This window comes from Hypomesus nipponensis, chromosome 13, assembly GCF_054491055.1.
Source record: "Hypomesus nipponensis isolate SF chromosome 13, ASM5449105v1, whole genome shotgun sequence".
Classification (NCBI taxonomy): Eukaryota; Metazoa; Chordata; class Actinopteri; order Osmeriformes; family Osmeridae; genus Hypomesus; species Hypomesus nipponensis.
The window spans coordinates 3,712,699-3,739,989 of NC_140373.1; the positions used below are offsets into that span (position 1 = coordinate 3,712,699).

Consider the following 27,291-nt stretch of genomic DNA (forward strand, 5'->3'; position numbering starts at 1 on the left):
TTGTAACACAGGCCCTATTCCCGAACAGCCACTAGATGCCAGTATGATACAAGATAAACTTTTTTCAAGTTACTTTCCATTTTCTTCTATTATTTGCCATTAGAGTTACCCGGGAAACTGTAACAATTTAAAACACTGACCATAACCCGGGTGATCTGCTTTCCAACGCACTCAATGATAATAATTCTAAATCACCTATGATAGCACAATCATTATTTATAATTAACTGTTTAAACTTGCTTGGCCAAGGGTGAATCATTAGACAATTAGAATTGTATGGCTTGTTTGTTTAGTGGCCTCGGTCGCAGCTGAATTAGACCTGCTCGGCAACCGCAGTTTGGTTGTGATGTCCGCACTGTCTGAAGAGAACGTTCTCCCTTCCTCTACCTACTGTTCGGTGTTCAGAGGTTTGCATTTTCGGCAGCATCATAAACTGGACAGTGATCGGAATATATCTTCATAGGTAAGGTATCCACTCATTCATCTAGTTGTATTTTCATTACATTGCCAAAAACTCGTAGCCGATAAGGCTTCAACGATTTCCATGACGGCATCTTTTTTAGGCGATAACATTTTTTATTTTGATTCGATGCGTTCGTATGGCACTAGTTGGGCATTTTTGCAATACAATCAATTTTTTGTTACATGTATTACCTGTAAACCTTAACCCCGTTGTCGTTATCTATCATCAAAGATACAGTGCACATGGCCCCATAATTTTAAGAACTACAGTTCTGGTCCCGAGGCAATGGTCATGCACAGACGCGGGCTCGCTTTCAGTGTGCATTATTTTAAAATCGATCGAAAGGTTTTATGCATCACAATTACTGGTATACATGTTTTCTGGTATTAACCAAGTAGCAGTCCCACGTATGCTGGGGTTGCATAGCCTTATTTTACTTTGGCCATTCTCATTGCCTTTTCAAGGCAAAACAACATTAGAAATGTTACTGGACAATCCAGCTCGTCAAGCCGTAGACAACGAACATCAGACAGAATTCATTTCAAAGAGAACAGGAGGACATGATTATGCACATGGGGCACCTGTTTCTTGGCGCATGCCCACGTGGATAGAAGCCCCTTTTCCAAACGCACCGTCTTTTTTCATGTTTAGCCTGCCACATTAGTTATGTAGTCTACTGCTCTTGTGGTTTGAGTCGTAGATATTTGTATAGACTCTGTAACAGTGATATTCATTACAAAGTTTTGTCTGTATACAATTGTTAAATGCAGCTGTCAAATCTGTATCGGTTTAGGACCAGTGTCTTCCCTGGCAAATGCATTTGCAATTACGATTATTTAATTTATTTGATCCTTGAAGTAGTTTCAGTTCTTTTGTAACAATACAAAACCAACTCCAGTTATGTCCTGATCAATGAATCCACCCTTACCATTTCCAGGTTTCAAAGATTCAAGTGAAACGTTTGCTTGAGGATAGTAGCAGCAGGTGAAAGTCATTCTCAACCAGTCAAATATCATGTCTTGAGCCTAGGTCTTTTAATGATAAGCTGCATCTGCCTAAGAGCCTTGTGAAGATCCGTATAGAAACTGGAGTGTCAGTTAGGTCTTCTTTTAAAGTTTTCATTCCTGGTATTAAAGGAAGTTCAACTTTAAGCTTTTTTTCAGTGTGTTTGACGTAATAGGGCAATGCGGCAAGATGACTGTGAAGGGACATGATCGCTGACACATCCATCCTAACATGTTGAGAACCTTTCCGCGAAAGCAATTCAACAGCAGTCGACTATTCAGACGCCATATGTGCCATGTCAGAAACAGGAACAGTTGACGTTTTTGCCCTTATCGGTCCTCTGCTTTAAAGTCAAGGGTAAGAAGACAGTGTCACTGATCCAAGGATGAGCTTGTTTTTCTTCCCTCTAAATGTAAAGGTCAGGGTACAGACTGGGTGATGTTGTCATAGATCACAGTTAAAGACCAGTCAGACCTTTTCTTAAGGATTTACTATGCTCAGGTTGTCTGTGCTCTCCTGGCATATAGATGAGCTTTGTATTCTTCACAGTGTGTATGTGTGTTTGTGTGTTAGTGTGTGAGTGTTTTTTGTGTGTGTGTGTCTGCGATGCTTTTACTAAGAACCTATCCTCTGTCATGCTATGATTTTACCCCCGACTGGGTAATTACTGTCTGAAACAGGGATTGTAATCAACTATCGGAGTGCGAGGGGCTGAAGAGGGAGGCCTTCCATTGTTTCCATGGCGCGTCGGCATGGAGATCAGCGACATTACGCAGAGCCTCAGCATCCAATGGCAGCCTCCCACTGACTCATTCATAAACATGACCTGCCCACTTCCTCACACCTGCCAGCACATATCACAGGCGTGGTCTGGCCGTGTGCACGCAGGTCGTCACCATGGCGACGGGCCAGACTCCCACACCCGCCCCCCTGCCCTCCCCCCCTGCCCCCCCCCCCCACACACTGCAAGACTCATTTCATCACATGGTTCCTTTTGTGTATTGATTGGGCCTTAAAACTCCAATCATGTCTCGAGGATGTGGTCGACATGACCAGCAGCCGCCTGCCGGTAGCCGACACATCATTTCACTGTTCACTACAATAGTGTGACAATGGGCCGTGATTGAACCACAGACAAGACCGCGTGGCTTCTGTTACTGCATCAGAATCTCCAGAGCAGACTTGTCCCAGACTGGTCCTTCAGCAGGAGATGTTTTTGACCCCCAGGAGCTGCGGCGGGAGAGTGGCCAGTTCCCTGTCAGCCGTCGGCGTCCACTGACAGTCAGCTGCCCATGACACCATTGTCATCACATGCAGCTCCAATCACAGCTCCAATCACAGCTCCAATCACAGCTCCAATCAGACACACTGCCTCCTGATAGGGCGGCCTATTGAAATCCTGCTCAGAGCTGACAGTGCTGTGGTTGCCTAGCCTCTCTGCTGTGTCATTGTCATATCCAGCAGGTCTGCTGGGGCTGTTGTCGACATGGTTGACTGCCTGCTGGTTTGTTGCTGCCTACGACAACCCAGAGCAGGAACAGTTCTCTTAGGAAAGGAACATATCCACTTTCAACAAAGAGGGTGTCAGTATATTGTGATAAGCTGACGGGTCCTAAACTGCACCTTGGAAAATACTCGACATTCATTATTATTTTTTCCGGTGCAACCGCATTCTATCACTTTAATCTCAAGGTTGTTTGATAATTGTTGTGACACCATGTGTGTATCCATATGCATGAGGTGAGAGGGAAACAGCTTGGTTTTGTTGGTTCCAGTCAACCAGGAGTCAGTCAAGCAGGTTTAATACTGTTTCATTTTTGGAAGACCTTTCTTGCCTTCAGGTATTCTGTTGTTTTTTGGCGTGGTTATATAAAGTCATAATTGGCCGGCATATGAAACAGAAGGCACTGTCTGTTGTCATTCAATTCATTATGCTTTGTTTTGGAGATAGATTTGGTTTCACTACACTGATGGAAAATATCTTTAATTGGCATGCCAAGGTTTCTCTGATCATGTGTATTTCCATGTCTTTTGAGGGATGTCCACGAATTGTGCCACACACACACAGTAACGTGCACACACACACGCACACATACAGAGAGACACTCACACGCAAACCAGTTAAGTGTAGTCAAGTGCTCTTGGTCAATGAGGTATGACATGACATCGTCCCTGGATTAGAACCTACATCAGGTTAATCTAACAGTACATTCTGCTTGCAGAGAGCTTTCATGATGGTCCTCTGGGTTGGCCCAAGCAGAACACAGCTTGTGCATCTTCCAATAATTGATTTAGCTGGCACTGGTTTGTGAATGCTTTCCCTACACTTCATATAAAACATTTGCTCTATGACAAATTCACACTTAACCTTTCAAAGATGTAAAATACAATCACACAGACATGCCAAACATTAAAACTGCATAACATTTATGCATTTACTGTCTCAAATTGGGTGCAATTGCAATCCCCCCCCCCCCCCCATACCTTATTATTATTTTACACATTTTTCCTTGTTGCCATGGCAAAGGACTGGGGAAAAAAGGAAAGACGTCCGCTCGGTTGTCTTGGATACGACCGTTTCCCCTGTAAAGTAATGAGAGGAGCAGAACCTGTGGGAGTGCTGGGTTATTTTTAGTCATGACGTGAGCTTTGCGTGGATCTGGACCTGTCTAGTGGAGTGCATGTGCGACTACGAGGATGTTTAAGTGGGTGTACGGACATGTCAGTCTTTCCATTGCGTCCAGGTTGTGTACTGGACCATAGCATCAGCGCTAAACAGGCTTGTTATGATTTGAGATAGGAAGCAAGTAATGTAGCTGTGTGTTTATTATCCAGGAAGTGGCAATAAAGCACTGTAGATAAGTAAGAGAGTGGATAAATCAAACGTTCATAAACAACACGAGTGTGTGCCTGGTTCCGGCATTGGCCTTGCTCTCATAAACGCTGTGGCCAAGGCAGTGTGTGTCCTTGAGTTCCTGCTCGTCTCTGTGAGGATGTCTCGCTCCACCACAGCTGGCCTCTTGTCTTAATTGTTTGGCCGGGTGGAGATGATTGCAAGCCTGCGTGCGTGATGTCACAGCTGCTGTGCTGGAGGCCGGCCCTCCTCACAGCTGGTCGGAGTCGACAGGGACGGACACGGAGGCAGCACAGACAGTGAATGGTTGCTTTGGTTTACTACAGGAGGTGTGTGTGTGTTTGTGCCAAATTGATGGAGTGATGGAGAGAGAGAGCAGTTTTCACACACCGCATCACCACTGTAGAGGTGTTTTCACACTGTGAACGTGCCTCTCCCTCTCCATTAGTTGGGGGCCTTCAACTGGAACATTCAGAACTACTCTGGTTTGCCTAATTATTCCACATCTTAATGTTTCTGCTTTCCACATTTCATGTCAGCTTATGCATTTGTTGAAACACTCGGTACGATACAGACAGTCCTGCTTTATGTCTTTTTCACAACTGGATAAAAGACACCAACTCAGATTACTGGCTCACCACTGCATCCAGGCTGATTACATCCCTGAGTAGACCACTTCCTGAGGTAGGAGAATGGTAGCTCATCCCTCCCTTTCCCCCTTTCCCTCTCCTCCTCTTCCTCTCCCACCTCCTCCCCCCTCCCCTCCCCCATCCACCCCTCCCTCTCTGTCCGCCCAGCAATTCTTCCCAAACACCCCAGCAATCGGCTTTAGCTCTTTAGCTCCCACGCGCTCCCAGCATACTTTTACCAAGTTATGTCATTTTCCAGTCCAAACACCAGAGTATAAGCCTGGCGGGGGGGGCAGGATGGTGGATGGTGTGCGGGGGGGATGGGGTGCGGTATTATGGGCCTGGTATACATTGCTGAATGGCTGTGCAAAGGCCCTGGCTCTCCAACAGCTCTGCCAGTGTGTTTCAAATATCACAGCAGGGGCTACGATTAGATCTATTTAAGATGGAGTGGAATCAACAACCATCTGTATGTGTGTATGGGAGAGAGACACACATTTAGATGGGAGAGTATAGGGGTGGAGATCATGCAGAAAGACGCTGTCACCTTAAACATTTCTCATACATCCTCCCTCTACTCTGCTTTGTGACAGAAGGTTCTAGCATGTCCCTGTTGCCTGTGTAATCTAGATGGTGTGGATGTCAAGTGGGAGTTTCCCCCTCTTCTCCCTGGCTACTACTGATACAACCCCCCCCCACTGTGCTGGGATATCGTCATGGCAACCAGGAATAGGCATCCTTGGCTACAGCTCTTCCTTGTCAGCGACTCTTTCCCTCCTCTCTCCCTCCTCTCCTTCCCCTCCCCCTCTCCATACTCTCTCCCTCCCCTCCTCTCTCCCTCACAAACACACACACACACACACACACATACACACAAACACACAAACACACACACACACACACAAAGACACACACAAACACACACACACACCTCTAATCCCCACCCCTTACCCATCATCCACCCTGTGCTCTAGTTCGATGCAATATGCATGTCTTTTACAAACACTGTCTCAACCTCAAGGTAGTTGAGTTCTTCCTCCTGAATCAAAACCTCCCTGTGCGTCCACCTCTGAGTGGACTGGATTACACTCGAAGCCAAAGTGTTTTTTTTTTTAACCAAGCGAATCCCCTGCATTGACCGGCCCACGCAACTTCACCTCTCTGATGCTAGCTGTGGAAGCCTTGACGGCAAAGTGAGTTGGACAGTGTGGGTGTTACCAGAGCACCGTTTATCAGTGCTGACGACGTCTGATACCGAGGCTGGCGTGGACTTGGGAAGCTAATGGGCATGATCTGAGAAGGAGGCCACGGGAGGCATGACAACCACTGACTGGAGCTGGGATCACCAAGGGTCTCCATACCAGCCTGGGCTGTCATCCTCTGGGCTGCTTGTCCTCCCCAGCCGGAGTGTCTCCCCCTCCTCCCCTCCCCCTCCTCCCCCTCCCCCTGCTCCCCTCCCCCTGCTCCCCTCCCCCTCCTCCCCTCCCCCTCCTCCCCTCCTCCCCTCCCCCTCCTCCCCTCCTCCCCTCCTCCCCTCCTCCCCTCCTCCCCTCCCCCTCCTCCCCTCCTCCCCTCCTCCCCTCCCCCTCCTCCCCTCCCCCTCCTCCCCTCCTCCCCTCCTCCCCTCCCCCTCTCCCAACTCAGTCTGCTCATGGTTTGTGCTGTCCAGGTGAGATTGTGTTCGTATTCATTCATCTGTCTTAACGTTGTTGCCTCCATGTTTTTCCTCTCTTCTCATTTTAGTTGACCTTACCAGATCAGGGAGGGAACCAGGAGAACCAGGAGGACCAGGAGAACCAGGAGACCCAGAGAGATCAGGAACCAGGATATCAAAAAAGATCCAAAATGCCAGTGGCATCAGCTAGCTCAGATTCCGGTAAGTCGCAGGCTCATGGACCATGACTGTGTGTGTGTGTGTGAATGTGTTTATGTGCGAGAGAGTAATAGTCGGCGTGCGTGCCTGTTTGTGAGTGAGAGAGAGAGAATGAGTGTGAGACAGAGAGATAGAGAAACAGCGAGGACACTGATTAAGATAGATAAGATGGATGAATGAAGAACCTTGATCACATGGTTAGGAGGAACTCATCCCCTGTGCCCTAATGGAAGTTAACGACCTGGCTAATGGAGTACTGTACACAGAGTTATATCTCTCTGTGTTTGGTAGGAGGGGCTTCCATGTCCTTCACTGCACGCAAACACACACAGCCACGTACGCATGCACGGACACACACAAACACACACACACTTTGTAAAGGAGTAAACAAGATACAATTGGTGTTTTAAGCAGACCCTTTACCCCAAAACACTCTGGGAAACTTTGAGGACTTGACTGGGTCACAGTCTCCTTTGAAACGGCAAGTGCATAAGTATGTGCATTTAAATCGCTTTACATTTGTTTGTTGAAGTACGAGGACTTGAAACTCACATACGTATGTGTCATCACACCATCCCTGCAATGCTGTCCAGACAAACAGCTAAGACCATTATGAAGATAATGAAGGATTGAGAAGAAATACAGGGACTTTTTATCTCCAATGTTTCCATTGATGACTTGGTGTTTGATGCAATGTCAAAGTAGTACAGCAAGTGGATGAATCTGGACAAATTGTTGTGAAGCCTCTAAAGGTTGACTTCATCAATGATTTTGGAAAAAAGATTGTGTGTGGTAAATTCTAAAGTAACCTTTTTGTTATTCATGTCTCACTGTTCACGTAATGGAAAGTCCAGCATTTGTGGGAGAGGACATTTCTGCACTTTACTGCACTTGTCATGCTGTCAATTTGGTTGATTTACATTTTGATGTGATGTGAAAAGGTGGTTAATGAGGCGGTTGAGGAAGCAGGTAGCTTGTGCCTGGCTTGGAGAGGGAATTTCAGAGTAAAAAAGCCCTATTAACTGGTGCGATTCCTGTTGAAAAGGTTTCAGGGCATTCACAGGCAATGTGCGTTCACGGAACATAGAGCCTGTTGTGTGTGGTGATGAGCCATGATTAAATAAATTGTACAGGGAACTATGTTAGCTCCAGTCAGTCTCATCTCACTGACACACCCTCTTGACCTGCCCACGCACACACACACACACACACACACACTCTCTCTCACGCTCCTGTCAACCCTGGAGATAGCTCTCTTGCCTCTCTTGGAAAATGAGGCCCCTCCCTCCCTCCCTCCCTCCCTCCCTCCCTCCCTCCCTCCCTCCCTCCCTCCCTCCCTCCCTCCCTCCCTCCCTCCCTCCCTCCCTCCCTCCCTCCCTCCCTCCCTCCCTCCCTCCCTCCCTCCCTCCCTCCCTCCCTCCCTCCCTCCAGAGAAGCATCATCCACCCCTCCCTTACTAACTCCCTCTCTCTCGTCCTCCTTCTCCTTTTCCCTTACTGTCCCTTTCCCATTCATTCATTCAGAGAGGCTCAGTCAAGCTTGACTGCCACACTCTCAGGACCTGCAGATAGAGAGGGAAGGAAGCTCAATGAAAGAGAGAGGGAAAGAGATAAAGACAGCGAGAGGGGGATAGAGAGAGAGAGACAGACAGACAGAGTGAGAGGTGGTAAAAGGTTGTCTGCAACTGGCTTTTGCCAGCTCGTGTGTTTTTGTGTGTGTGACCAAAAGTGGCAGTGTGATTGCCGTGGCTGTGGACGGGGGTGCTCCATGGCTGGCAGCCTGTTTGGAAGGCTGTCTCTGGAGGAGGAGGGCTCCCTCGATGGCTTGGACCTGCAGCTGCCTGGGGAAGGTAAGGCTGTGCTGGGCCGGGCTGGGCCGGGCTGGGCTGGGTCAGGTCCAGAGTGCCTGACGGTTGGGTTAGGGTTAGGGTTAAGGGCTAGGGTTAAGTCACACAAGTGACAGATAAGACTTGATGTACTGTATATAAGAAGAGTCTCTCAAATGTACCGCCACTGAGCCTAGATGCAAGGATGATGCTTATAAGTTTGTGTTGACAAGCTGAGGAAAATTGTTTTGTGAGTCGGCAATGTTGGAAGACATTCAGCGTTTGTTTGGTTCATGCCTGCTCTCTGGAAGCCGAGGGGTGGAGGTTGTTTACCCCGGCTCAGAATAGATATGTAATGTGGCCTCCATGCCTGGCGTGTGAATGGACTTGTTCCAGTGTGTCCTGAGTCTGAGGTGGGCTGTGACCTCAGGGGGGGACTCGTCTGGGTCTGACACAGATAAGCTCAGGAGACAGATTGGAGCCCCCAGCTCTTCACTCTGCCACGAAGGTGTTAGCCTGCACATGCACCGTCGCTTCACCCACAGCAACACATCCAAGCAGATGGAGGCCTATTGGATTCTCCTCATGAGAGCTTTGTCCTTGGTTGAACCTTTAGCTGTGGCATGACTATGCATTGATCCACCGTCCGTTATGATCGAGAGAAATGAGATAGAGTGTGAAAAAAGAGAGAGAGAGGGAGAGAGAGAGAGAGAGAGAGAGAGACAGAGAGAGAGAGAGAGAGAGAGAGAGAGAGACAGACAGAGAGAGAGAGAGAGAGAGAGAGACATTTTAAGAGAGAGTGGAAAATCAAAAGCTTGAATTTCAAACCGCCTTACAGTTATGGCGAACAAACTCTTAATAAACAACACGGATCTGAGGGAAGAGACTGCTCAAACAACTGGCAGAGGATGGACCTGATCATCCTGACATCACACCCAGTAGGCAGGGGAAAGTAGCACACGTGTTATACAACATTGATGAAGCTTATCAATAATACACGGGCTACATCCTACAGTAAATGCATCTGTACACTGTAGACTTTGTCTAGGTGTACCGTTATTATTTGGTGGCAAATTGTATCCAGTACTCTGCTCAGTTGGCAAGGAATCAGGTATAGAAGAAATGTACTCGAGCATCCAAATAACGGGAGCAAAAATAGAAAAGCTAAATATTTCAACGCTCCGTTGGGAGGCGGTCTGTATATATTCCTTTAACAGACATTATGTGGCTCCTGGTTAGTCCAGCACGCCATGAGAAAAAGAATGCTAAGCAGAACTGCACGGCGAAGAGCAAAATAAGATGGAGTGCGCCTCACAATAACAGTTGACAAGACGAACATGACACGAGTGATGGATTAGGCTGTCTGTACATTTGCTCCCCAACCATCTACGGATGAGAAGCCTCCTGCCGGGAATTGTGTATTCCCCTCCAGCAGTTGTTGGGTCATTCATATGCAACGTCGTCCTTATCAGAGAGAACACGCTTAGAGAGAGCCAGACGCTCAACCTTCAGATAACTTCTCTCTCGCTCGGTCTGCATGTGCACTTAATGTCTGGCTGTTGGTGCGACCCACTGCATGACTCAGGGCCTGCAGTCGAATAAAACACTAACACAAAACACGTCAGACGCATTAGGGTTTTTCTTGAAGACTAGCCATCCACTTCGTTTTTCATGTTGAATTTCCCGTAGGCAAACTGACATTTGAATTAATTGGACGCTGTGCTGAGTGTATTACTCGTCAAGTTTATCTAAACCTTCAGCTCTGACAGTCATCGTGTTAAGGCTTGGTCCTCTCTGTCACATCTAGGTGGACATATGGTTCTAGGTATAAAGAGTGCTGTTCTATTATGAAATGTCAACAGATACCACGGGGGCTGTCTGAAATGATGACCTTCAGCCTGTGAATGAGACAACCCCCCCCCCCTCCCGAATCACGCTCACTTGAAACGGCCATCGCCATGGCAATGCCGTGCCTTCAACAACCCCTTAATACACGTCCTGTTCTTGATTGTGTTCCTGAGAGAGCTAGGTTGTGTGTAACATGTCAAAACGTGTCACATGTTATGCACAAGTACACACAAACACATACACACACATGCATGCTTGTGCACACATTCAGTCCCCTCCACAAATCTTTCCCCACACATTCTAACACACACACACACACACAAACACACACACACACTGTCTCACAAACACACTCTTACACACACACACACAAGCCATCACACGTCCGTACAAATCAATTATTTCAACAGCAAACCTAGTTTGTCACTGCAGCGGTGACAACTTTGGCATTGACCACCATCTATTGTAAACATTCACAAATATATTATATGCTGTTTCAATTCCGCTGAGACTTATTTAATTTCCTTTAGGACCTGGACTACACAGACAGAAGTACATTCCAAAAATTCAAAGAGTAGCTCATGATTAAAACCCTCTTTGCAACCATAAAATATGAATCAGTTAATGCAGAACATGCCACTCAGGAATGATACTCTCCATGATTCTTTGAAGGCTGTACGGTGACACTCATCACAGCTTACCTGGGGGTTTGATTATAATTACATTTCCTTTGTCGGAGAACAAGGAATACGCTGTCCAGCTCTGATATCTGGGGATTTGCCGTGTCTGTCAAGTCCAATATAATATCCCCAATATGTTATTTTAATAAATAGTAACACTTTAAATAATTGGATTCACTGCCATCAGAGAATCCACAGTCGATCTCTCAGCATTCTCAATTTGAATGTGATAAAAGTTGGCCAAATAATTAGATCAGGGCCAATAGAATCCGTGTGTTGGTGTTCACAGAGAGAACATGAAGAGGACTGTATTCAAGCCCAAATCAACCAGGAACCTGGCAGAACTCCATGTTGTTTATCTTCCCTAAATGTCAGTCTACACAAAAGCTTTGGTGTCCAGTAAGATCCACAGGACACGTCATTAGCCCTGACAGCTATAGCTCCTCTGCACCTTCACAAACTCAATACCTGCTACTAATAACACTCCCTGCTGTTACTGAAACAGATGTCAGGGGGATTGTGTACTCCTTAAAGAGGGGTTTCTGTGGCAACTAACTGCTATCTGCTCTTCAGTTACCCAGAACCATGGAGGGGTTCTTTAGTAACAACACAACATGCACAATCTCAAGTCTCCTCCACTCAACATGCCCTCTTTACTTATCTCCTTGTCAAAAGGACCACAGGAAAATATCTTTAGCTACAACTCTAGGACATCTAGCCTGACACTGTCATACTCATAATGCTAGTCAGAATATGAGTCTGATAACTCTCCATTGGGCTGTGACCATGGGGCGTGTTTCAACCGAACACGTAAAAACAAATGCCTCTTCGCTCAATTGGATAGACCTACAACCAATCAGAGCCACGTAATATGTTGTTTGTTGAACACAAATTCAACCCAAGCGCTCTTTCGTGACGTTGTTGATTACGTTACTGTTGATCATCTGTCTATCATCTTATAAAGCCCGCCCTGGCAATTTCATTGGTCCGCCCAGCTCCTGGTTTTATATAGTTTGTACCCAATACGAGCCCCTCCAGACCCAACTTCCCGCCCACATTTTTCTGTAGGCGGGGCCAAGTTGGGCTGGCAGCCAGGCTATAGGACATCCCCCGCCCCCGAGTGAATTGACGGCACGGAAAGAGGAAAGACTGGTTTGTGGGATGGAATAAACCCCCCACATCTTCCCTCAGGTCTTCTGCAGCTGCTCCACTGTTTACTCCTGTTTCCCCTTGTTTTGTATCTGTCGACCCCCCCCATTCCTCGCACCTTTGTCACCGGCCTCCTCAACCCCCGATCTTCCTGGAATCCTCCCTGCTCGCCCCCTCCCTCTCTGCTCCTCTCACCAGTCCCTCATCTCCCTCTTGTGTGTCCTGTTGTAGCGAGGGCTCCATAGCAACGGCTCTTTTTCTCTGCTAACAGGTTCATGTCTGCCACCGTGTCCTCTGGTTACAAACAATAACACCCTGGATTATGTACCCGTAGCGTGACTTTGGATTTTAATCGCCGCTCACTTCGAAGGTGAACCCATGCTCTCACTGAGGCTGAATGGGTTTCAGATCCTGTATTGTGTTGTAGAGGGATCAACTCAGTACCGTTTTCCAGGAGTATTTTTGAAGTTACACTGAAGTAGACTATATGGAACCTGGTGTCATTTGCCATGTGGTTGATTTGATACACATGGCTTGTTGCCTGTGTCCAGAATCTGTCAGTGTTGACTGAATACATACCAGGAAACAACTTCCATATCTGTGTTCCTTCTCTGAGCTGCACTTTCTTTTTGTGATGTTATTGGATGTTTGGAATGTCATCATCCTGCTTTGTTTTCATCTGAACTCAGGATTTAGTGCGGCACGAGAAGAATTTCTGACATTTTTGTTTGCCTCAGAAGTGCATCACTTCCTGCCTGCACAAATGGGATTCTCAGACCTTTCTGACTCCATCGACTGGTTTTAACTGCTCACTTAAACAAATATAAACTTCTCTGAGAGGGTCAGAGACACGGGGAGAGAGAAGCACTGAAGTGCTGTAAAGTACAGACTCAGATCATTAAACATGACAGTAGTGTAGTCCATTAATTCAGGTATTTAGGAAGTTCTAGATGCAGTTGCCATTGAACTTCGAAGGATTGAACTGTGACACATCAGGTCATCAAGAAACAGTATTCCAGATCGATGTCTACGGAGATAGATGTAGATCTGAATGTGAAGACGTCTTGTTGAACCTGTGTTTTGAACTGTTTAGTGGTTTGATAGCTTTGACCCAGACAGTGTAAAACTAAATGTTGTTGAACTTGTGACCTGTTCTGTTCTGCTCCTCGGATGGGAGTTTCCTGCTTTCTTGTTGAGCAGGTGAGAGAACGTGAGAGAGGAAGTGGGAGAGGAAGTGAGAGTGGTAATTCAATCTGGGCTACACAGAGGGAGAGCAACGAAACCTGGATTTGTCTTAAATCCCTGAATAATACCACAGCCACAGCTTCAGACAACAACCAGTCCTGTAGAATGGACCTCCCCTGGCCTCTTTTGAAAACTGCCCTTAACCCGGGAGTCTGTCAGAATGCAAAGCAGTTCCAGGACCTGGGAGTGGCTCATCTGCAAACATGACACTGCTACTTATTTTTCCCTTCTATTTGCCTAGATATCTTATTCAAGCCATGCAAGGAATCCACTGTGTAGTTGATGTTGTCAGCCATGTCTATCTGATGGAAATACAGATGAAGATGAGGAGAGAGGGGGAGATGGAGGGACAGTGAAAAAGAGGGAGTGAGACTGGGATACAAAAATGAACAGGGAGAAAGAAAGAGAAGTGCCTAATGCTGCATGAGAGAGAGAGAGAGAGAGAGAGAGAGAGAGAGAGAGAGAGAGAGAGAGAGAGAGAGAGAGAGAGAGAGAGAGAGAGAGAGAGAGAGAGAGAGAGAGAGAGAGAGAGAGAGAGAGAGAGAGAGAGAGAGAGAGAGAGAGAGAGAGAGAGAGAGAGAGAGAGAGAGAGAGAGATTATAGGGACTTGGAAGTCCTAGTAATCAAACCCTGTGAAGTCAAACCAGATAAATATAACATGAAGAACACAGTTCTCCCTTGTGTGCACTGTATGTGTGTCTAAGACACAACCATTGGTGTGCTAGACAACCCAGACCCAGCAAATCAGCTCTGCCAGATCAGAGCTGGTGTCAGGGTTGATAAGAGCGGGGTGCTCTTCACTTCCTGCTTCCCTCATTCCCCCTTTCTCTCCCCTCTGTGGAGAACACGATAAGGGGGCCATCTTTTTCTTTGAGAATGGCTGTCTCAGTGCTGATGCCTCATACTGTTGAGCTGTCAAGGGGTACAGGTGTTGTTAGGGAGAAAGCTGTGAGAGCACAGGTGTGGGGATAAATAGACGAGGCAAACCATGAAATTACACTCTGAAAAGAGTGTATGTACTGTTTAGCATGCGTGAAAAGACAGGATATGACATCACTTTTAGCCAGTGAGAAAGGAGTGGTACTGCTAAAGCATATGCAGACAATGAAATAATGAGAAATAAATTAGCAAGCTAGGACATCATGTTTAAAAATGCTTCTTGCCAACATAATATGACATGGGTCTTGCCTGTGATCTTAACCCTGCACAGGCACTCCTAATAGACTAGAAAACTGATTATCTGCCCTCTAATTGGACGAATAATCTCGGGAGTGTCTCATTACGCCCTTATTAGGGCGTGGTGCCACAGCTGACTTGGGTAAAGCAGGTCCAGTTGTCTGCCAATCAGAGCTCCCAATGTCAATTAGTGACCTAATGTAATATTTAAAGATCCACAGAGAGCACAACTAAAGAAATACAGGGCATGCCATTCTTGATGAAGTAAGAATGAATACATCTATGAACATAATTATAAGGTTCCTTGCTCTGCCACTCATGTGTCAATCCAGTATTCTGTAGTATTATTAGTCTCTTTTGTTATGGAAAACCATTGAACAGGCTACAGTGCCTACATATCTAAGATTGTGGATGTGCTTATTTGACAAACTTCCCATGCCAGTGGAGATAGACCAGTCATTCTGTTGCTGTTGTCACTGACCCATTGGTGGGCCTCTACCGTCTGGGAAATTAGGTTGTCTGTTTTTGTGTGTGTGTGTGTGTGTGTGTGTGTGTGTGTGTGTGTGTGTGGATGAGGTTTGGGAGTTGGATGGTGAGATACTGTCTCTTCTAACAGAGACCTCATGGTGGACTGATTGACAGTGGTGAAATTGCTTCGGAAAGGATGTAAGGCATTTCCTCCATCTCTCTCTCTCTGTATGTCTGTATCTCTCTCTCTCTCTCTTTCTGTATGTCTGTATCTCTCTCTCTCTCTCTTTCTGTATGTCTGTATCTCTCTCTCTCTCTCTCTCTCTGTATGTCTGTATCTCTCTCTCTCTCTCTCTGTCTCCCTCGATGTCCTGTCTCATGCTCTCCGTGAACCTCCTCTCTCTCTCTGTCTTTCTCTCTCCATGATCACTTCCTCTGTCTTTCTCTCTCTCTCTCTCTCTCTCTCTCTCTCTCTCTCTCTCTCTCTCTCTCTCCACGATCACTTCCTTTGTCTCTCTCTCCACGATCACTTCCTCTAGCCATCTCCTCTAACTCTCCTGTGTGTCCCCCAGCCATGCATCAGATCCTGGACACCCTGAGTGACAGCACCAGCTCCACCACGGCCAACGACCTGGATCTCATCTTCCTCAAGGGCATCATGGAGAGCCCCGTGGTGAGTCGACTTACTTCTGCCAATGAAATGTTGTTTCAGTGCGCGCGTCAGTCTTTCGTCGACCGATTTACCCGTGAGACACAAAGGGTTTGACAAAAGACAATTCGATCAAGAAAGACACTTGTTATGGTTGAGAACTGAACAGAATCATTCTCCTGTTCTCACTTGCAAGCTCTCCAAGTTTAGATCCTCGTTTAGATTTTTACGGCTTAGATGTTTTGACAGGAGAGGGAAGGGAGGGAGTCTGCAGTCACTGAAAGGTTTTGGAGAGCGCCACTGCTCTCTGCTGTGCTTTGGGTTTCAATTTTAAATCACAACTTCTTCCTATTCTCAGGAAAGAGAAAAGTAATGCTTTTATCTAAAATGTTGGACTCAGAACTGAAACAATTAGAACAGTCACATTAAAATTGTATGTCCACCCAAGGACTTTGAGATTCTACTTGTAGAATATAGAACCCCAGTCAAAACTGATGTTGTTATGTTAACCAGTTCATATCAACATTTATGTCATGACAAACATTCAGCATGATGATTGAAATACATAATGATTTACAGAAAGAGTTGTGCAGTCAGACTACAGTTCTGAAACATTCGGCCGTGAATTGAGACAGTTCTTCATTGACAGCGTCATCCTTGAGGAACTTCAGACGCAGAGCCATAGGGGTGTGTGTGGTCTTTCTTAACGCTTCACAGCGTCATTTCTGGGAGCGAGGAACAAGATGATGAAAGATCTTTTGGGAACACTGCATCAAATACCTCCTGTTCATCTCAGAAACAGAACCTTCTTCTCTCGCTCTATCTCTCTCTTGCTCTCTCTCGCTCTCTCTCTCTTGCTCTCTCTCTCTTGCTCTCTCTATGTCTTATCCACCACTCCTGTGTTCTCAAGACTTGATTGATTTTTCTTGTGTGGAGACTTACAGAATACTCTGTGTGTGAGAGAGGGAGAGAGAGAGGGAGAGGGAGAGTTTTTTTTTTTTTTTTTTTTTTGTGTGCCTCAGTGTTTCCTTTCCTCATAAAGCAGTAATCTGCTGATGCAAGCTGTTAGAGCACAGAAAATGTGCTCAGGAATCTAAAAAGCACTGTGACAGATTGTAATTCATTCTTGACACAGGTCTACAAAAACCACTGAATGCAAGGACATCAAAGCTCACTGTAGCATTGGCGCTCTTGTTACAGATATCAAGATTGTCTACTGAGTCGAAGCCATTACAACTGTTCTGTAGGGCTATCAACAACTGCATTGTGTAAAACCCTGTCACAAAAACGGCACCATTATCCTGGCTTCCTCTTGCGGCCCTCTCTTGTGCTTCATGAGAGAACCAGCACCCTTGAAGTATTCAAAAAGGAAACTAGCTACACTTTTGTGGTTCAGGCCTTTTCAAAGAAGCTACAGTACGTGTGAGATTTATTCCATGAGCATGGATTCCCTGCTCCTGCAGCTCTGTGCTGCTTGAGCTCCCATGCCTTCCCTGTTCTGTTTGAAGCAGAAAAACTTAGCGGGACAACCACCGAGACTAAAGGTATTCAGCGTGGGCCTGGCCGCCCGGCTGTGGGCCTGTTCCCCGTCTGCTCATACATGTCCAGTCTGCGCTGTTCTGTGTGCCGGGTGATCCAAGGGCCAGTCACCGACAGCTGGCTCCATCAGGTGGTCTGAGCTGTGCCAGCGCAGAGGGATTGTATTATACGTGATCCCGGCAGCTAGAATCTGCTGTGCTTCTCACATCCTCTTCCTGTTCCCAGCAGGGACGTGTTCTCCCTCCCCCCTCCCCGTATAAACAAACAACCATGGCTACCAGATTAGACCAGAGACCCATGGGAGACTTCCACCCCCTCAGGGTATCTTGGCTGTATGAATCTTTATTAACAAGAGAGCCTTTTCAGTTTTTTTTTTTTTGTAGGAGAATGGAAGCTTGGGGAATTAAACTGTATATCGATTCTCTCCAGGCTGTGATTGAACGAGTGACTTCCTGTGATTACACTGTACCTAGCTATGTCCTTACACCCTTCTGCTCATTATCCTGCCCAGCTTTATAACAATATCATTTAATATGGCGTGATGCACACACCAAGAACTATGCACTGGATTTGCACTGTACATGCCAGTCATACATTTAATGTATGAATGTAAAGAAAGACTGAAGCCCTGTTTTTGTATGCATTAGATGTCCTAGCTTTCAATAGGAAAGTCCATTGGAGTGTAACACAGTAGCATAGCGTCATTTTTTCTGCTTAGCTACCTTGGGGCCCAGAGGCCGTGAAAGATAGAGGTGAAGACATGTTCAGTAACACAGGCCCCAATGTCTTTGGAATGGGACAGGGGGTAAAATATTAATAGGAGCTGAATTATTGATGCTTCACAGAACATAGGCAAAATATACAGTGTGTCTGACTTTTTTTGGGGGGGGGGGGTGAGGGTGGGGTGGGGAGTGGTGGTTGGAGATGTGACTCAGTGTGTTGGCTTTGCTTCTGGTTGTAGTACGACACATATTCATTACGTTGTGTTTGTGTGCCAATGAGAGCTGTTGATCGCACTGTTATCCTTCAGAGGCTTCATATCAAGACAGTCCCATCGAAGCCAGAGTAAACATTCACACTTGCACACAGGTGTCATTAATCCCCACCCCCATATCATGACTGGATCTGAATCTCACGAATGCTGCTGGTGGTTAGGTACAGCCCCAGCGCTCACAGCTCCCCTCCCCGTGTCCCTGTGTGACCCCTGTGTGACCCCTGTGTGACCCCTGTGTGACCCCTGTGTGACCCCTGTGTGACCCCAGGCCCATGAGAAGTTTGTTGAGGAGATCAAGCTGGAGGCGGTAAGAGACAACAACGTGGAGCTGGTGCAGGACATCCTGAAAGAGCTCAGTCCCCTCACAGAGAGAAGCAAGGCTGCCGATGAACTGGCTCGCATCCTGAAGGAGCCCCACTTCCAGGTGAGTCTGACGTTCGGGACCAGAGTTTGAAGGTCGCTGTCTGAAACAGACAGCATGTTAGGATGTCACTTTGATCCCTTTTGAAAGCTTGGCTTGTTTTTGGAGGATGACTAGGGTTATGGGTTGAGACGGGTCTCACTTTGGTCAAATGCATGTTTGACCCATTTTGGGAAATGGACAACCATATGTTTATTATGTTTTCATATTTGTACAGTAATTAATTCATCCGTTTACTCTAAACAGACCAATCCCATGTCACTTAAGAACTTGATCCTCCTTTCCTATTCGTCATCAGTCCCTACTAGAAACCCATGACTCGGTGGCCTCTAAGACCTACGAGACTCCTCCCCCCAGCCCCTGCTCGTTCATGGACGCCGCCCTTAACAACCAGCCAGTGCCCCCCGACGCGGTCCGGATGGTGGGCATTCGCAAGGTGTCCGGGGAGCATCTGGTAAGCTCCCTCAGAGCCCTGGCATTGATGCACACACAGGCGTTTAGAAAACCCCCACTCTTTCGTCCACCCTTTAGCAGTACAAGCCTTTGTGTCTCCCGAGTTGGTCACGTGAGGTCACACAGCAGGAGCTGTTGTCTTGTCCCGTTTCCCTATAGGGTGTGACGTTTCGCGTGGAGAGCGGCGAGCTGGTCATTGCCAGGATCCTGCACGGCGGCATGATCGACCAGCAAGGCCTGCTCCACGTGGGTGACATCATCAAGGAGGTCAACGGGAAGGAGGTGGGGAACGACCCCAAGGTGCTCCAGGACATGCTGAAGGACGCCAGCGGCAGTGTGGTGCTCAAGATCCTGCCCAGCTACCAGGAGCCTCACACCCCACGTCAGGTCAGCCCACCCACGACCTCTGACCCCCGAAGCCCTGGGGAACCTTGTACTTGCAGGTGTTGGCATTAGAGGCCTTTTTGAAGATCTGTCTCTGCTACAAAAAAGGAAGAGTGCAAAGCTATTCTTTGGTACAACAGTTATTCTTCACCCAACAAAGCCAGCCTTGACTCCCTAAGCGTGGCAATGCGTCAAATATGGCGTTTTTTCCCTCGTTCAACTTGGTCACTTTTGTGTGTTCAAGCAGTATGTCTGTTTCTTGACTCAGACATCCACAGAACTGCACCCTCCATAGCTTCTCTAAAAGGGCCTTTTTTTCCTACTTTGAGCTGCATTAAGGTTTGTCAATTGTCCAAATGCTGTTCATTCAGCTAATAGTGTTCTCTAGTCATATTTTCTCTCACATAATGGAGACTGGAGAAGAATGGGTGATTTTAGTGAGCGCAAAAACAAACCTCTAAAACACACAGAGCTTGATTTAATTCCTCATATCCACTCCGAGTTGCAGTATTCCTAAAGAAGATGAATCCAACTGTGCTACATACAAAGACAAGATTAGAATTTAGAAATATACTTCAGAATAACTGCTGGTGATATCATGTGAGCTTTAATTATCCACAGGAATTAACCACACAGCGCAAAACACCTAATATTTGCAGATATGTGTTACTTTGTGTATGCTTTCCAGATGAACTGTGGCTTCTCCTTGAATTGACTTTAGCACTTGAAATAAGGAGCAACGAGCCTTTGAATCAGTGTCTGGAAGCAATTGCATCCCTCCAGTGAGTGGGTAAGAGATAGTTTCAAACAGCCCTAGAGGCTGGCTAATGGATACCCCACCAGTCTCCAAAGTGCCAGAGAGCATCACAGTAATGGACAAGCCAGTGAAGCCACACAGTGACAACAACATGACCCACTTTAACAGGGAGGGAGAGGATCTGCAAGGACCAGACACCTGTCGTCTAGATAGCACTGCGCCATGCTGGTCCACCCACCGTCCACGCCAAGACCTCAGCTGTTCACGTCACAACACGGGGCCTCCTGTGAAGCACCTCTCTGTATCTGTCCATCTATCTTTCCGTCTGTCGAGTTTGACAAGGCCCTAGGCAGTTGCCATTTTGAATGAAACTCCTTTGATGGGGTCTCTGGTGCCTGTTGAAAAACATCTGATATTGGTTGTTACAAGCTTGTTTTTTTTCCCTCATGAATCACTGTAAATTATACACTTCTGAAGTATTGCTTTGCAACTGTTTTGATACGGTGCTCAAAACGTAAATGCTAACCAATCAGAAGATCAATTCTAAGAGCAGAATGGCTAAGCTCTCACTAAAGTCGCAGTGGAGACTTGTGAATATTAAATGTGAGACACAGTTAGTACTTTGTAAATATGTTAAGGTGCGTCTCTATCCAGACAGCTCTCTAGGACAGACTGCATGACCACTGTTTGTGTGTGTGTGTGGGACTGGTATTATTATTTTTCGTTCACAAGCCAGCTCCTCACGGGCCCAAGCGCCGTCAAGCGCAGGGGATGGTTGCCATGACAACCTGTTTTTGGCTCTCTCATCCTCTCCTCCCCGACACGTCGTTTACTCAGGAGACGGGTTACTGAGCTGACGCTCTGGGCTGACGCTCTGGCCCTGTAAGGTCTGGCAGAGTGAACCGCTCGATGGAGTACTCTATAAAAGTGCCAGGACAGTCTCTGTGACAGGGTCTTAAGCAGATATCTATCTACTATGGATTTACTGTAAGCCTTATCAGGGGAAAACAGCACTGATATGACTGATCATATAGCTGTGAAACGGTGTGTGTACTGTAAGTCAGAGTGGGGAAAAGATACAAAACTCAACGTTGGGTATTATTTTGGAATAAAACCATTCAGCTGAGCCCTCTGTCCAGGTGTTCTTGACGTGACCTAGTTTCTGTACCACTTCCAGGCTTTTGTCAAGTGTCACTTTGACTACGACCCCTCCCATGACAACCTGATTCCCTGTAAGGAGGCAGGGCTGGGCTTCAGCAGCGGAGACATCCTGCAGATCTTCAATCAGGAAGACCTCAACTGGTGGCAGGTCAGCATCTCACACACACACACACACACACTCTGTCTCTGGTGTGACAGTTGGCTGCAGGCAACGCCGGCGCTGCATGAAGTCGAACACACCTAGTGTCATGTTGCGTGTGTGTGTGTGTGTGTGTGTGTGTCAGGGGGGCAGATGGCTGAGCGGTTCGATTTGCGACCATGCCAAATGACGTTGTGTCCTTGGGCAAGGCACTTCACCCTACTTGCCTCTGGGGGAATGTCCCTGTACTTACTGTAAGTCGCTCTGGATAAAAGCGTCTGCTAAATGACTAAATGTAAATGTGTGTGTGTGTAACCTCAGGCCTGTCACCTGGAGGGGGGCAGCGCAGGTCTTATTCCCAGCCAGCTCCTGGAGGAGAAGAGGAAGGCCTTTGTGAAGAGGGACCTGGAGCTGGTCACCACCGGTACGTGCTTCCAACCAGCGGCACAGACAGACAGACAGACAGGCAGGCAGACAGGCAGACAGACAGACAGGAGGACACAGCTTCACATCACTTCCTGCATCACTTAGAATCAAGTGGAATTCCTTTGTCGTGTTGGGATTTGAGGCATCCTTGTTGTTTCTAACCTCCTCCCCTATGAGCCAACCCCTTCTACGTTTATCATTTAAGTAGGGAAAAACTGTACTGGCTGAAAAGGGAATGGTCCAACCTAACAGTAAACAATCCAGAAATAAACGAGAGTGCCTGTAAAGAGAGTGAGACCATTACTGTGAGAGAGCAGACAGCTGTTGTGTCAGGTGACTTATGAGCAGCATCCTCTGCTGCCTGGCTTCTCAGGAGAGATATCTCACCAGAAAAGATCAGTAATGAGAGCCAGCATGACTCAGTCAGACAGATTCAATCTGCTGTTTAATAAGCTGTATGTCCTGAATCAGAGAGGAGCCAGCCAGGACTCTTTCACACAAACACACACACACACACACACACACACTTGCACTCTATAACCGCACGCACGCACACAAACACACACACACCTGCACTCTCTATAACCACACGCACACAAACACACACACACATGCACTCTATATGACCTCACACAGAAACAGACACACACACCTGCGCTCTCTATAACCACACACACACCTGCGCTCTCTATAACCACACACACACCTGCGCTCTCTATAACCACACACACACACACACACACAGACAGAGGGCACCTACATGCACACAGTGCCCTCTGTTGCACATTGTAACAGGTGTTGAGTTTGACTGCTTCCAGGCTCCACAGTGGAGCGGGGTGACATCATCATCAGTGCTGCTCTGCAGACCCATCCCTGGCGCACACACACTTTCCCGACTCTAAACCGCAGAGGAGCCGCATGCATTTAAAAGATATTTCATCATTAGAATTGCGTTGAGTCAAGCAGAAGCTTTCATGCACTGTTTCTCTCTGCTTCAAACACATAACCCCTCTGAGGCCAAAACCCACTCTCTGTGCTGCACTGAGGAGACCGCTGGGCTGTGTCAGAAATCTCCAATTCCCAGGTGCTTTATGCTAATATCCTGGATCTTTAATTTATACTGCCCTCTAGTGTTGAAAACGGATCCATCGAGTCTCATGAAGTGAATTTATTGTTTAGTCTGGCTATAAAGGTCAACAGCCCTAGAAGCGCAGGTAAATCACTTTTAACAGGGGGCAGTGGTGAAGGGATGTGAGACGCAGCCTGTGTGTGGATCATATGCCTTGTGTGTTTTTCTCAGGACCGCTGTGTGCAGGAATGGGTGGAAAGAAGAAGAAAAAGATGATGTATTTGACAACAAAAAACGCAGGTGCTTCTAAATAAAAAAAACCTTATTACAGTATACAGGGAATGGGTAGCGATGGACCCCTGTAGATAGTCAGACACACAATCCAATTTTTTTGTTTCTTTCCCAGAGTTCGATCGCCATGAGCTGCGTATCTACGAGGAGGTGGCGAAGGTTCCGCCTTTTCGACGGAAGACGCTGGTTCTGATTGGAGCCCAGGGGGTGGGCCGTCGCAGTCTGAAGAACAAGCTGCTGGTGTCGGACCCCCACCGCTACGGAACCACCATGCCCTGTGAGTACAGCTCTTACACTGATGCAGCAGCACTATGGGATGGTGGTTTGCTATGGTGAAGTGTCCTTTATATGGTACATTTTCAACGTTCTTATCTGTGTGACCGAGTCTCTGCAAGGCAGAGAGTAGACTCATTAAACAGTACTCCGCTCAACCTGACCAATCCCCTGGCTGCTTTAGTCACCTCCACCTGACCAATCCCCTGGCTGCTTTAGTCACCTCCACCTGACCAATCCCCTGGCTGCTTTAGTCACCTGCAGGAAACCCAAAGTAGACGAGAAGGATGGGCAGATGTACTTGTTCATGACGCGCAGCGAGATGGAGGCGGACATCAAGAACGGCCGTTTCCTGGAGCACGGCGAGTACGACGGGAACCTGTACGGCACCAAGATCAACTCCATCCACGAGGTGGTGGACGCCAGCAAGATCTGCATCCTGGACGTCAATCCACAGGTGGGGACTGAAACCTACCGCTCCAAACAAGCTCAAGTTGACCTGAGCCAGGATTTTAACTTTGGCTAGCGTGTTCACGACCAGGCAGCTTCACACTCGACAACGTGTGCCCTTGATGCCCTTTATACTCTCATCCCTTTTCGAATCTTCTCCTACTTGTTATTCTTGTAAAGTAATAGATGTGGATGCATCCGAAGTAAACAGATCTCCAACAGAGTTCATCCACTGTGTCTTCAGTGGGTGTATCTGTCACACCCACTGCATCTCCAATGCATGGGAGAGGGAGGCATTAAGCCATAATCGAATCCCATCAGCATGTTTATTCAACGGGCAGAGTCCCTTAATGATTAGTAGCAACTCATTGGTATTTTGTGGAGGGAAATTTAAAAACAAACGGATGAGTTTCACATCAGCCGAGCAAATCTGCATTGTGAAGGCACCCCCCCCCCCCACCTAACAGCATTATGTCACGTAACTGAATTCAACCACACAGCTTGGCATGCGTGCTTCATGTGAATGGCTCTACAACGTTCTTCTTTGAAGGCTCTCAAGGTTCTGCGGACGTCAGAGTTTCTCCCCTACGTGGTGTTTATCGAAGCTCCGGATTTCGAGGTCCTGAAGGCGATGAACCGGTCAGCTATCGAATCAGGCGTAGTCACCAAACAGTTAACGGTGAGTGTCCACCAGCTACAACACCCTTAGCTTAGCCCACCAAGCCCACAAGTACCGCGACCCTTTCTACATTTTAACAACATAATAAGCTTTTGCAGTGTACTGTGTACAAATGACATTGTATACAGTGTCCCTTGTTGCCTTCTGTATCATAGTAAATTACTGGCTGATTACATTCCTTCATTCTTCTACAGTCTGAACGTTGTCGTTGAATGATTTGATCTGAACATGGTTGTGAATGATTTCCACCCAGGACTCTGAGCTAAAGAGGACGGTGGATGAGAGTGAGAGGATCCACAGGGCCTACGGACATTACTTTGACGTCAACATCGTCAACGACGGTTTAGACGGTGCCTACCGCAGCCTGAAGGTGGCGCTGGAGAGACTGGGCTCCGAACATCAGTGGGTGCCGGTCAGCTGGGTCTTCTAAGACCGAGACTGGACAGGCTGGAGTCCAAGACGGGTCAAGGGTCAGCAATCAAAGGTCAGAGGTGGTACAGGCCCGCAAGTAGCGAGGGACCAATCAGATGAGATTATGAGAGAATATGCTATGATTAGAGCGGGGAGACACAGTAGCTTGCTGGGCTATAGATTGGAGGTCTGTTGATAATAGCCAGAATCACCAGGATCAGGTGCAAAGAATCAGTTCCAAGTAGACCTTTTGCACAAAATCACTCCTCTATAGACATGATGTCCAATGTATTTTTTGTATAGAAAAGAACAGATCGTTCTGATTTGTTCTGAAGGCTGTAGAGGTTTGACGGTACAGTGCATAGTGTGTGAGTGCTGAGTGTGTAGACCCATGTTGAAGTAGGCTTATATATTTTGCGGATATTGTTCTGGAGGTCTTTGAGTGTCAAAATCAATGGAGCAAGACCACATTTTTAGCCTTCCCAAATGTTACAAAGCTACAGGTATACTGTATACGTTGCGCAATGTTTACATAGAATATGTAGTTTAAGGACAGTTGAAAAGAATACCAAATGTCATATGTTTCTTTATATGAAAATCTGTACATTTGAACGTCTGATCTTATGGTTTCTAAATATATGAAATGTGTTCTAGTAGTAGTCTTATTTATGTTCTGTTCTTTACAAAGATTACAAGCAATATATCTGAGACCCACACACATCAACACACACAGACCCACGCGCACACACACTCGGACACAAATAACCACACACACACACACCAAGGATTGTGCTCATGATAAATTGAGCTGGATTATTGTTTCAGTGCATGTTCTGGAGTTCCTTCCTGAGAACGCTGACTCTTTCTGCCTTATGTTGTGCATCAGACTGTTCGGTCAGTCTATGGAAAAGTTATTGGAAATTGTTCATGTTTTTGTTACGTACCTACTGTATGACCACCGTCAATAATTCAATAATACTGTAAAGAAGAACCCTTGGGAATGTTTAGGTCAAAATAATACAAATTGGTTGGATTATAGATTTGTTTTGGACATTTTAATACATTTTTTTTCTTGGATGGAAAAGTATCGTTTTGTCGTGGCATAACAAATGTACTAGTGTATTACTCACTACTGGATATGTCTTCTCCCATGATTCGAAAAGAAAACCATGTAATTGCAAATCATTTGTAATTTTATATTTTTTCCTCACAATCTTGTAAATATTATACTGTAACAAAGTTATACAGTAGCCAAACACGTTGGTGCTCTTACTATCCCAGCATGTTGCTATGGTGGGACAACTACTCGACACTGGCTCCTAAAAACACTGTATTAAATACTATGTTGTAGAGTAATGCTCCTGTTTGTGTCTTTAATAGCTGATCTATTAATACAACTTAATATGCATGGATGAGTTTTAGTACTGAGCTCCTGGTCGGCTCTCTGTTATAAGACTTAAATTATGTGCGTCTTTTGTACACTTTATCGCTGATCCAAAGGAAGGAAAGTTTCATCCTGCAATGCTAGGTTGATATTGTGTCCTGGGTTTGACTTCCACATCATTGCTTCCACTCCTGAATTGCTGCGTATGATGCCTGTGTGGGGCCCCACACTCCGTGTAGGGGGCGTTGCATAAAGCCCCTGCTGAAAGAGCAACTGCAAATGTCCAGTTCAGATAAGTTGGGGGGTTGGGATGAAGGCAGGGGGCACCTAATGAGGGGTGGAGGGGGACAGAGGTGGTTGAGGCCTTAGACCTGAGGTGAAGGGGAACCTCCGGGTGTAAAGTTCGAGATCAATCTGCAGTGGGAGAAAAATCCGTCATTGTAGCAAGGCATATTATCACGCATGTCTGTCTATGCTACAGTACATGCCTGATATATTTTTTGCGGACTAAATAGATTACTGATAGTAGAGAGACATATTCCTTAACGGATGCAGTACCTGACAGTATGGGGGTGGGGGGTCTAGATCCAGTGAGT

General features: G+C 46.7%; 1 protein-coding gene across 2 annotated transcripts; it reads left to right on the forward strand.

Moving 5' to 3' along the window:
- The first annotated feature begins 149 nt into the window (after positions 1-149).
- mpp2b (MAGUK p55 scaffold protein 2b) lies at positions 150-26,667 on the forward strand. 2 transcript variants are annotated; one of them, XM_084670912.1, is made up of 13 exons: positions 150-463; positions 6,695-6,827; positions 15,788-15,888; positions 18,666-18,821; positions 19,117-19,272; positions 19,431-19,658; positions 21,590-21,721; positions 22,034-22,136; positions 23,439-23,507; positions 23,614-23,775; positions 24,026-24,228; positions 24,772-24,900; positions 25,154-26,667. In XM_084670912.1, the coding sequence occupies exons 2-13, from the start codon at positions 6,797-6,799 to the stop codon at positions 25,328-25,330; spliced, it is 1,647 nt and encodes a 548-aa protein (XP_084527038.1). In that variant the 5' UTR covers positions 150-463; positions 6,695-6,796; the 3' UTR covers positions 25,331-26,667. The 2 variants fall into 2 exon arrangements, with proteins under 2 accessions (XP_084527038.1, XP_084527037.1); XM_084670911.1 differs by lacking the exons at positions 150-463; positions 6,695-6,827 and adding an exon at positions 8,369-8,673.
- Positions 26,668-27,291: the final 624 nt, after the last annotated feature.